This window comes from Balaenoptera physalus (assembly GCF_965194825.1).
Source record: "Balaenoptera physalus genome assembly, chromosome: 13".
In the NCBI taxonomy this organism is placed as follows: Eukaryota; Metazoa; Chordata; class Mammalia; order Artiodactyla; family Balaenopteridae; genus Balaenoptera; species Balaenoptera physalus.
The window spans coordinates 65600514-65612865 of NC_138892.1; the positions used below are offsets into that span (position 1 = coordinate 65600514).

General features: G+C 40.4%; 2 protein-coding genes across 7 annotated transcripts in view; one reads left to right on the forward strand and one right to left on the reverse strand.

Annotated features, from left to right (window-relative positions):
• Positions 1 to 12185, forward strand: part of CCNT1 (cyclin T1) — a gene marked incomplete at its 5' end in the record, with an annotated part of 36626 nt that extends 24441 nt beyond the window's left edge. For 2 of the 4 annotated variants that reach the window (XM_082421349.1, XM_082421350.1), the window contains one exon: positions 1955 to 7952. In XM_082421349.1, the coding sequence (XP_082277475.1) occupies positions 1955 to 3361 (1407 nt within the window). In that variant the 3' untranslated portion in view covers positions 3362 to 7952. Of the gene's footprint in view, positions 1 to 1954; positions 7953 to 11462; positions 11570 to 12145 lie in introns of those variants that run through there. The other 2 variants (XM_082421351.1, XR_014252597.1) reach the window with 2 other exon arrangements.
• The window catches only part of SPMIP11 (sperm microtubule inner protein 11), a gene marked incomplete at its 5' end in the record, with an annotated part of 109276 nt that overhangs the window by 56224 nt on the left and 40700 nt on the right, over positions 1 to 12352 (reverse strand). The gene's annotated exons all lie outside the window — the stretch shown is intronic.

A 12352-nucleotide genomic window follows, 5' to 3' on the forward strand; every position in this document is an offset into this window, starting at 1 on the left:
GTATGGTGTGAGGGTGTGTTCTAACTTCATTGAATTACATGTGGCTATCCAACTTTACCAACACCACTTGTTGAAGAGACTGTATATTCTTGCCTCCTTTGTCAAAGATTGACTGTAGGTATGTGTGTTTATTTATGGGCTCTCTATTCTGTTCCGTTGATCCAGATGTCTGAATTTGTGCCAGTACCACACTGATTACTGATAGCTTTGTAGTACTGTCTGAAGTCTGGGAGGGTTAAGTATGATATGTCTTGATGTGAGTCTCTTTGAGTTCATCCTGGAGTTCACTGAGCTTCTTGGATATCTATATTCATGTTTTTTCATCAGATTTGGAGAGTTCTGAGCTGCTGTACCTTCACATATTCTCTGCCTCTTTCTCTTTCTTTTCATTTTCTGGAATTCCCACAGTGCATACTTTGGTCTACTTGATGGTGTCCCATAGGTCCCTTAGGCTCAGTTCACTTGCTTCAGTCTTTTTTCTTTCTGTTCCTCAGACTTGATAATTTCCATTGTCCTGTTTTCAAGTTTGCTGATTCTTCTGCCTGTTCACATCTGCCTTTGAATCCCTCCAGTGCATTTTTCATTTCAGTTATTGTACTTTTCAGCTCCAGGATTTCTTTCTGGTTTCTTTTAAAGTTTTTAATCTCTTTTTTGATACTTTCATTTTGTTCACATGTTGTTTTCTTGACTTTTTGACATCTTCATTTCCTTGAGTATCTTTAAGGCAGTTAATGTCTTTGCCTAGTAGATCTGCCATTGGGTCTTTTTCAGGGACAGTTTCTGTTGATTTTTTTTTTTCCTTTGAATGGGCTATACTTTCCTGTTTCTTTATGTGCCTTGTGATTTTTTTGTTGAAGACTGGACATTTGAATCTAATAACATGGTAACTCTGGAAATCAGATTCTCTCCCTTTCCTGGGGTTTGCTGGGATTTTTTTTTTTTTTGGTTTTATTTTTTTGTTTTTGTTTTTTTGTATATTTGGGGTGGGGGCTTGATTTTAAAGGATATTTATATGCTGAGGATCAGCTTGATGTGTAAAATTAAGGTCTTCTCAGTTCTTATCTGAGCCTTTTCCTGGACATTTCTGTAGGGACAGTGTTTTTTTTTAATGTTCTACTCTAATATCTGGCTCCCAAAGGGAGAAAAAGCAAAAAATGAAGTGGGGGAGGAAGGGGGCTGGCCCTTTTATATCCAGGGAAGTCACTTCAGCCAGAGGGGGGAGGGGATTGCAACAGTGGAAGGAGGTGCAACAACAATAGCTACCTTTCTCTTTGTACCTCTGTGATCGAAAGCAGCAGTCAGCGATCAGACCACAGATCTCCAATATTTGGAAAATAGAGCCCTTTTTGCCTAACCAGGGTCCCCCAAGCTGTGTGCAAGCGACTCCAGGAACAGGTACACAGCTGACTGGGGCTGAGAGCTGAAACTGAGGGAAGTTAACCTCAATTTATTGTCCAGGGCTTACCCTGGCAGCTGCAAGCCTTCAGCGGACTGCAGAGTTCCAAAATAGTTATGTCAGACAGATTCTGCCTTTGCAGTTGTTGTCTAGATGGGACAGATTCCTGGTGCTTCCTACTCTGCTGTCTTCACAGAATCTTCCTCCTTTTTTAAGGCTAAATGGTATTTCATTGTATATATAGACCACATTTTTTTTAATCCATTCATTTATTGATGGACACTTGGGTTGCTTTCATACCTTAGGTATTGTGAAAAGTGCTGCAACGAACATGGGAGTTCGGATGCCTCTTTGAGATCTTGTGATGCTTGATTGAAGGTTTAAAAAATCTTATCTCTCCTGATGGTAATAATTATCAGTCTCATGTTAGAGTAACCACCTGGTTATGGGCTATCCCAAACTCCCAATGTCACAGCAAACACAGTCTACTCATTTCAGTGTTTTTTTTCCATTTGATAAATTACCTGAAGTGAAAAGATGCTATTTGCTTCATTCTAGGCATGCCAGGCTGCCAAGAAAACAAAAGCAGATGACCGAGGAGCAGATGAAAACACTTCGGAGCAGACAATCCTTAATATGATTTCCCAGAGCTCTTCAGATACAACTATTGCAGGTTTAATGAGTATGTCAGCTTCTTCTACCACAAGTGCAGTGCCTTCCCTTCCAGCCACTGAAGAGTCAACCAGTAACTTAAGCAATGTGGAGATGTTGCCCAGTGAGCGTTGGCTGTCCTCCCACCCTCCTTTTAAGGTAGAACCTGCTCAGGGTCATCGGACTAGTGAGAATTTAGCACTTATAGGAGTTGATCATTCCTTGCAACAGGATGGTTCAAATGCATTTGTTTCCCAGAAGCAGAATAGTAAGAGTGTGCCATCAGCTAAAGTATCACTGAAAGAATACCGTGCAAAGCATGCAGAAGAGTTGGCTGCCCAGAAGAGGCAACTGGAGAACATGGAGGCCAATGTGAAGTCACAGTATGCCTATGCTGCCCAGAATCTCCTGTCTCACCATGATAGCCATTCTTCCGTCCTTCTGAAAATGCCCATAGAGGGCTCAGAAAACCCTGAGCGGCCTTTTCTGGAAAAGACTGACAAAACAGCTCTCAAAATGAGAATCCCAGTGACAAGTGGAGATAAAGCTGCCACTTCAAAACCAGAGGAGATAAAAATGCGCATTAAAGTTCACACTGCAGCTGACAAGCACAATTCTGTAGATGACAGTGTCACAAAGAGCCGCGAGCACAAAGAAAAGCACAAGACTCACCCATCTAATCATCATCATCATCATAATCACCACTCACACAAACACTCTCACTCACAGCTTCCAGCTAGTACTGGGAACAAACGTCCAGGTGATCCGAAACATAGTAGCCAGACAAGCACCTTAGCACACAAACCCTATAGCTTGTCTAGCTCTTTCTCCTCTTCCAGTTCTTCTCGTAAAAGGCCCCTCCCTGAAGAGACTGGAGGGGCAGTGTTTGATCATTCAGCCAAGACTGCCAAGAATACTAAATCCTCTTCCATAAATTTCTCCTTCCCTCCTCTTCCTACAATGGCCCAGTTGCCTGGGCATAGCTCAGACACAAGTGGCCTTACTTTTTCACAGCCCAGCTGTAAAACTCGAGTTCCTCACATGAAATTGGATAAAGGCTCCACTGGGGCCAATGGTCACAATGCAACCCAGACCATAGACTATCAAGATACTGTGAATATGCTTCACTCCCTTCTCAATGCCCAAGGTGTTCAGCCTACTCAGCCGCCTGCGTTTGAATATGTTCATTCTTATGGAGAATATCTGAATCCACGGGCTGGTGGAATGTCCTCCCGACCTGGCAATACAGACAAACCCCGGCTACCACCTCTACCATCAGAACCTCCTCCACCACTTCCACCCCTTCCCAAGTAAAAAAGAAAAAGACGAGTAGAAAAAAACTTCTTTAAAAACACACTTTTTTTTTTTTTTTGAACTACTGATTCTGGACTAAGAAAATTACTTCCCTTATGACATATGTCACCCTTGTTGGACTAGGAGTAAATTTATATTGAGACATAGGTGGGAAGGTGGTAGAGGGCCTTGGTTATTATATCTCCTGCCTCAGAAATTTAACTATTTTATTATAGTTTTTACTGAGAGGTGAGAATGTGTTAAAGCTGTGAAGGATTCAGAATACTTTCTCTATTCTTGGCCTCTCCACCTCCTAATTAGGTTGATTAGAGTTGATATCTTCCCTCTTCTTGCCAGGACTGAAGTATGGAGGGTTTGTTTTATCAAACAGTTGTGGATCCCTTTGGTGTTTAATATATCAGAAGAGAGGAAGTATTTAAATGTCGAAATCTTTTAAGAGACTTATAAAAAATAATTTAAAGAAAGTAAGTTATCTGTTTAGTTTTTTTTATATAATTGGGGAAGGGATAGGGATTTTGCTGTGTGTATGAGATACACAGCAGTGAGTCCTGGGGGGGTGGGATTGGAGGGTGGGGGGTGTGTGTGTAGGGGGGATGGGAGGATAGGATTTTGGCTGTGAGTTCTGAGATCGGCTCTGGCCACTTGAAGTGTTTCGACCTTTAAGTGTGTATGTAAGTGTGGGTGTGTGTGTTTTTAGTGTGTGTGTTTAAAAATCACGTTTTATCTTTCCTTCCCTGTACTTCACCATTTTTACTTCCTAACAGTCTACTAGAGAGAACACGGTGTGGCCTTTAAAACATAAAGGAAGGAAGAGGCCTGTATTTGACATTTCTCTTTCTTTATGTTGTAGTTGAGGGTAGCCTTCTAAATTCTAGTTTGGGCAGGTGCAGCCAATGGTCTGACTCTGGACTCCATTATAAAAACTTCCTTTTTACCCCCTTTTTCCTTTTGATATAGAACAAAGGTGGGGTTGAGGAAGAAGGCTGGAGAGCTAGGCTGGCTTCTGCCCTACAGAATTGGGTGTGCTTTTTTTTCACATTGGGCTTTGGGAAAGTGTTCAAGTAAGAGCAGTCTCAGGGTCTCTGAAGGGACGGGGGATGTGCTATCCTTCCTGTGAAAAGCCCAGACCATATGTGAGAATAGATCTGGGAGAAGCCATGGAGCTAAAGGATACTGAAAACAATGAAAACTGTGATTGGGAATTTTTAGGACATTGTATTTTAAATTATATTATGAACGTAAGACTTGATTTTTATCCGTATATCTGAAGGGAGGCAGCTGCATCCTCAATTTTTGCAGCCTATATGACTTCAGAGATTGGAGCTTACGAATTTAACAGTGCTGGTGCCATGAGGGTGAGCAAGCCTAGCCTTCAGATACTGTTATGTTTAGATTGTGCATCTTTGGTGGTTTTAGCTTCTAGGCAGAAGTTCTTCTGTAGATTTCTCAGAGTCCTTTAGAAAAATGGATCAGGAGTCCTGTTCTTATGGGTGCTTAATTATCCCATATTTTAGGAGTGAACATTTTTGAGGAAAGAAATCTTTCAAGGGGCTAGAAAGAATTCTAAGCGAAGTTGTCCAGCTGAAAATGCCACCTAGCCACAGATCATTTAATGTTGTATTTTTTCAGTCTTCATGGTGTTTTTTGCCATGGAAAAGGTGATGCAATTCGAATTTGTCTTCTTGATTTTAATGCAGCTTCTTTCACACCAAATATTCTTTGTGGATAAATTGAATTTTTTCATTGGAAGTCATAGGGAGATAGGAGTTGTACATGTGCTGCTGCTTGCCAGGAACAGGTTGGGGAGAAAACTGAGGCAGTTGAAATTGATGATGCACTGGCCTAATATAGGAGGGAATTTGTTCAGTAAGCCTTAACTGAAGGTGAATTAGTGTCCTGCACTTCTGCATATTTGAACTGTCTGGAGTGCCTGCCATTGCTGTGTAAAGTGAGCTCTGTGCTGATTGATACACCAGTAACACTTTTGACTTGGAATGTCACTTTACTTTTATGGATGACATTTTCCTCTTTCTCCTTGATATTTTCTGTGTTGTGCTAGGTAATTGGTAATTGGTAGATGCGTGGTGTGTTTACTAAATTTAGGCTATTTGTTTAGATTTTGTTTGGCGGAGTCAGCTTTCCCTTCTGACCTTCCCAAAAGGTTATTTAGTTTGCATCTGTAGCTTGTGGAATTGATGATCACTGATTTATGAAAATGTCTTTTACAGCTTTCAGTTTTTCTCATCAAATGTCACATATTTTCTAATCACATTCACTCTCTCACCACAGAGATACATATCCACTTGGCCTCAGCAGTTCTCCATGGCAGTCTGTAGTTCCTTAGAACTTTGTCAGGAGTGACCGTGAAAAAAGTGCTTACTAGAGCCTAAGAGCTGCTTTACGCTGCATAGTCTGGCCTTTGCACTAGTAGATCATTGCTGATATAGGTCAGTTTAGAGACTTTTTTATATTAGTGCCTCCTGATACTGTTTTAAGATACCTACAGTGTCCACTTTTATATCTATGCATATGTCATGAAACTTCTTATGGGCTCTGCATGAAGCTGCTTGCTGCATTGTCTTTGGGTTAGCAGATGTGCCTGTCAGCTAGCATGCATATTGTCCAAACTCCATAAGCTTAGGCTTCAGAAGATTGTGTGGTTTCTAAACGCTGTGTCTTCTCTTGCCCTCACCACTTCAAAGGGTGAGAAACAGGATTTATACATGCAAAGTTAGTCTAGTAAACATGGCTTTTTTTCCCCTCCTTTTAACCTTATCAAGGATAAGTGGTGGTAAGCAGGCCTGGAGCCTCAAGTTCTGTAAATTTCATTCCTAAAACTTTGCTTGAATCTCATGTTGGCAAAAACAAATACCTGTGAATTGTCCTTAGGGCTTTTAATCAGATACCTGTGTTGCTGTTAGCTGAACTCTAGTGAAGCATTAATCTAAAGCTGCATTGGTCTTCTGAAGTATCAGTTATGCTTTTTGGGTTTAGAAAATACGTAGGAATTAGTCTAGTCTTTTCACTTGAATCAATATGTTTCCATATCTGAGACCCTCAGCTTCCTCTTTTTTTTTTTTTTTTTAAATGATTTTAGTGTTTTGATTTAATGTATCCTTTTACATAGTTCTGTAGTATTGGCTTCACCAATATTGATAGAAAAAATTTAAATCTCCAGTTGGAAACAGCAATGGATTAAGATGTAGAAATAAAATCATGGTAACATCAGTGCTGGATTTACTTAAGCCTCTGCTACTTAATTCCCCATATTGAAAATCCATACCCCTTATGCCTTGTTTCTGGACAAAGGCAATTAGAGGAGTCTTATCCCAGTATGGTTGGATTTTAAACATATCTGTGTTTCCCGCAGAAACACAGGACTGTGGGAACTTGGGAACTGATTAAATGTTAAAAGGATTAGTCTTTTGTTGATGATCTATTTTGATACTAATACCAAGAAAAGGGATTCTAGGACATCTTGAAGTTGGAATACAAATATTATTCTCTTGGGTTTGGGAGAATTTAAGCAGTCTATGCAACCCTTCACATGGTGAGAAATAAGCCCTCTGCAGTCCCACGAAACTTTCAGTGACTTTGATGCCTCCCCAAATTTCTTGTGTTGCTGCTTGTTAACACCCAGCTTTTAACTGAGTGTTCGTTCCTGGTGGTTTAAAAAATGTTCATGTTGTATCACACTTTCCAGTTTTATCTTTTTATCCCTCTGTGGGATAAAAAGCATGGTACTATAATCCTGCCTGATAGAGTGGTCTGGAGTGAGAATTATTTTTTAAGTGGGAGACCCTTCCATTTTAATGTTTCTAAAGTTTTTAGTATGAACTTGGCATTGGAAAAGGGAGGGCAAAAAAGGAACGTTTACTAAAAAGTGGTGTCTACTCTTCCCCTTTATGAGTGTGTATTCATGGTGAATGAAAAGAAGAGAAAGACTTGACAGCATGCTAATTGAAGCCAGAGCAAGTATGTCTCCATCAGGTTATCAGGAACTCTTCAGTTGAAAGCTGAGGCCTTAACTGATTAGTGGTTGATCACATTGGAATTGGTTATAAGATGGAAGTGCTGGCTGGGTTAAGCACCCAAAGAAAAGAATGCAGCCGACTAACTTAGTGTTAACCTAGGTTTCTGGATTTGAAACTGACCTCTCCACCCTACTCCACACACCTAAAACTGTTTTCTTATCAGACCAAAGAGCAAAGAAGGAAAAAAAATGTAAAACACTTTACCAATCTATGTCACTCAGGTACAATTTTGTGGTGATATTTTTGTCTGTTTTCTTTGTATTGCTCTTAAGAGTCCTTTCCTAGCATATTATTCTGCTCTTGCCTCTGTCCTCCTTGGGGCACCTCAGTTCTGGATGCTACCCCTGGGATCTCTACTGCTGTTATGTGAATGGTAAGATATAAGTGACCATTATAGTAAGGGCTCTTTGTAACACATTAAAAAAAATTTTTTTAAAATTTAAAAAAGGATGTTGTATACATTTTATAGTCTGGCTATCAGTTTGATATCTTGCTGTCAAGTATGTTTCTCAATCTGTATTTATCCATCCCATCAATAAATGTTAACGATAAAACAATCATCTGGTTATTGTTTATGTGTACTGAGTCTTCAAGTTAGTCTTTTAACTGTCATTTGATTGATATGATAATAGTTTTGTTTTAGTTTTGGTAATATAGTATGCACTTTCTTACTGCACAAGATCCTATGGGAATTGAGTTCACTGGAAATACCTAAGATTTGATCATTACAGTGAACCTGATAGTATAAAGTCTGATGTGGCAGAGGGGAAAAACCCCTCATTTTGTATTGTCGCATGGATACCTGGAAGGGTGACTGGTACACAGAAAAATACATAGCTCTAACAGATGATAGCAACATGTACTGCTTATCTAGCAAGCACTATCAATGATTCATAATTGTATATTTGGTTCTTTGAAAACTGAAATGTTGGTATAGACAGCAGTGCTTTGGGAAGAAAAAATTAATAGCCTTCTTGGTGGTGCCTGGAAAAGCTGATAGGGAATACTCACCCTTTTCTTGGGACATAATAAAACCACACACAGAAGGTAAATCTTGCAAATTACCCATTTAAATGGAAAGAATTTTTATGCTATAATGCTCAAATTTTAAAAAAATAAGTTAGGAGTAGCTATAGTTTAAAAACTCTAAAAGGAACAAAAGATAAATTTAACAGAATGTTCAACACTTCTGAAAAAAAATCACTTGAGTCTTGAGTTCTGTTCATTCCGTCCTTCCATTTTCTGAAATAAGACAACTTAAGATTTTTGTTTGCTGTGCCTCTCCTGAAACTTTTGTGGAAGCTGCTGATGTTTTAGGAATTTTGGTCTGGTTTGAATGGAAGAATAGAGAAGTAGTAAATGAACGATGTGAGAATGGATGATACTATAAATTTATTATAGAGTCATAAATAGTCATTTGCTTTTGTTAAAAGAGATATCAACTGTGTCATCCTTGGCAATAGATGAGGTATAAATCAATATAAACTTCCGAACAGCTGGATCCCCAATTATAGAGGTTTGTTAAACTAACTGGTATAGAGCTAGGTTTCATCTTATGATCAGTAAATCATCCTGGTCTCTCTGACACTTTTGAGAGCCAATAAGATTGGCTTGATCTCTGTCATTCAACTTTCTGTAGAAAGTTTGAAGCCCTTTCTGTGACTTCTGTGGATTCCCTTAGAGGCTTGTATTTATTGTAATCTCTAGCTCTGGCACCTACTTCTGCTGAATTGATTTGGGGGGCCTGCTTCTGTTGATTTGATTTGTGGATTGTCACATGTCTTGCGCTACCTTTTTTGCATTGTGGAATCTTAACCCCTTTTCTTAATTTCACATAACACTCAAAACCAACAGGTAACCAAAAAATCACAGTGATGAAAACAAGTTAAAATTGAAAACTAGATTCATCTTTTCTGAAAAGTAGTTTCAGGCGCTTCCCTGCTTTTCATTTATCCCTTCATTAGAAAATAGTATCTACCAAGTACTATATACTGTTTACAGATGATAATATGGCAGTAAACAAAGCAAGCATCTTGCCCTCATAGAACTTACATTCTAGTTGTAGGGGAGACAAGTAAAACATAGTATGCTAGATGGTAAGTACTTTGAATGTAAGAATGTAAAGCAGGGAAGGAGGGACAGGGATTTTGTGTGTGCATGTAGGTAAGTAGGATTGTTGAAATTGGAAATAAGATGGCTAGGGAGGAAGGCCTTACGAAATCACAGTTCAGCAAAGACCTGAAAGAGGTGAGAGAGCAAGCCACAGGAATATTTGTGGGTAAGATCATTCCAGGAAACAAGTGCAAAGGTTCTGAGGTGAGAAGATACTAGCATGTTTGAGAAAGAGCAAGGAGGCCAGTGTAGCTAGTATAGAATTGAGTGAGGAGGAGAGAGTAAGTAGTAGGATAATGTGGTTAGAGAAGCAGCAAAAGGCCAGATACAGTAGGGCCTTGTAAGCCATTATAAAGACAGTGAAATGGAGCACCATTGACAAGTGTTAGGTAGAGAAGTAACATGATCTAGCTTGGGTTTTAAAATGATCATTTGGTGGGGAATTCCCTGGCAGTCCAGTGGTCAGGACTTGGTGCTTTCACTGCCAGGGCCTTGGTTCAATCCCAGGTAGGGGAACTAAGATCCTGCACCATTGCAAGCAGCGAGGCATGGACAAAAAAAAAATGTTCATTTGGCTTCTTTGTTGAAAAATGGACTACATAGAGTCAAGGGTAAGGAGACTCTCACAATAATTAAGGGAACAGATGAGAGTGGCTTGGACCAGGTTGGAAGTGCTGAAGGTATTGAAGTTACATATCTTGAAGCTGGAGCCAGTAGGATCTGCTATAAGGTTGGAAGAGAAGTCGAGGACGACTCCCAGTGTTTGGCCCAAGAAACTGGAAGGAAAAAAGATGAGGATGACTATAGAAAGTGCAGGATTTTGGCATTTATTTATCTCTTATGTCTCTCTGTCTCTCACACAAACACACTTTTTCTCTGGGATTAGCCCCCAAAACTCCGAGTTAAAAATTCTCTTTCCTTTAAGAATTCATCTTTCCTAACCGCTGCTTACGAACAGCCTCAGGTCTACTTTAACCTATTCAGTAGCTAGCAAAGTGTTCACTGGATTAAAAACAGCCATCTACTTTGTTGAAAAGCACAAAGAATTTGCCAATATCTTGACCATTTAATATCTCTCCCCCCACTTGTAAGTGTTTTTTTGTTTTTTTTTTGGCTGCTTTGGGCCTTCGTTGCTGCGCGCAGGCTTTCTCTAGTTGCAGTGAGCGGGGGCTGCTCTTCGTTGCAGTGCGAGGGCTTCTCATTGCAGTGGTTTCTCTTGTTGTGGAGCACGGGCTCTAGGCGCGTGGGCTTCAGTAGTTATGGCTGGCGGGCTCTAGAGCGCAGGCCCTGTAGTTGTGGTGCCTGGGCTTAGTTGCTCCGCGGCATATGGGATCAAACTCGTGTCCCCTGCATTGGCAGGCGGATTCTTAACCACTGCGCCACTAGGGAAGTCCAGAAGTGGTTCTAAATAGCATTTTTTGGTCTGTTTTGGGCTTAGCGGAAAGATTTTTTTTCCCCCCAAGACCTTTAGTAGACGCTCTAATTAAAGCCTCTGTTGCATCTCTATCTAGTCCCTAATGCCTCTTTACATTGTTCCCTGTAGTAGTTTTAATATTCCTTTTTGATACCACTGCATTTGGTTGAAAATTCCCATATTTTCTGTAATGTGACTGCCTCTCCTAGTTTTGAGTTATAGAGTGTTTATAACAAATGTCTTTGTACCTCTTCTGAGGGTTGGAGTGTTTGCTTATGTATATAACTCATAGCTGCTATTTAATGGCTGTATTGCATCCACAATCCCAAACTACTCTAGAATGTTTACTCCGAAAGAGCAGGTTTATTGTTCTTGTTCTCCCTGTATCCCCAGTGCCTGGCATTTAGGTGCTCAATAAATGAAAGAATCTCATGAAAGGGCCTTCTAGGACTGCCGTAATCTCTGGGAAACGGCAGGTATAAGCTCTCCTTTACCCATTTCGGTTTTAATCACTTCTTATGCCTAAACTGCTGTTCTCCAGCTTTGTAGATTCTCTGCCCTCACCACTGAACCACGCTCACCACTGAACCACGCTCACCTGCTCATTGGTAATGGAGAAATAGCTTACTTAAATGAAACTGACAGCAGGTGAGAGCTTGGGAAGGATGGGATGCAAAAAAGATCCAGAAGGGTTATGGGGAGAAAATGTTGGTTCATGTCTACCAGAGGCGTGGTGGAGATGAAAGAAGGGAGAGATGCTTTTAATTAAAAATCCTTAGAGGATGATAAAATTGGGATTGTGTCTGCCATTTCTATATACCTGCATTATTTAGCATGGAATTGTAGAGAATTTTAGAGAATCAAGGCCTCAACTAGAACTCATATTTCCTGATTCTCAATCCAATGCTCTTCACTATATGAGAGGGAATAAAAGGGATAAAGAATGAGGGCGGGGTTCAAATTCGCTTTCTTCCCCTAATTACTAGATATGGGCTCATTCTGTTCCTCCATTATCTGTAAAATGGAGATTATAGCTTCTTCCTCTTAGGATTGTTCTGAAAATTAAATGTTTATATATGTAATTTCCCAGACTTAGTAAACACTCAAAAAATGTTTCCATCGGTGAACTGTTCACAAAACTAAAGCCTTTTCCTGTAAACAATGAGAGTCAAATGTACAGTGATCCTTTGGCCTCTATATGTCGATTTTGTTCCCACTGTGTAGGGGTGGTGAGGTAGCCGCGGCCTAGGACCACAGGCAGAGAGGCCAAATGCGGCCTGAACACCAGCTATGATGGGAGATGGAAAGTCATCCGTTTTCGGCGAGCGCTTTCCACAGCCGGCGCTCCCGCCGCCTCACTCTCTCTGGAGCTGAGTTACTGACAGACAGCTTTTCTAGCCACCCAGCCGCGCCTTTTCTCAGCGCCCCGCC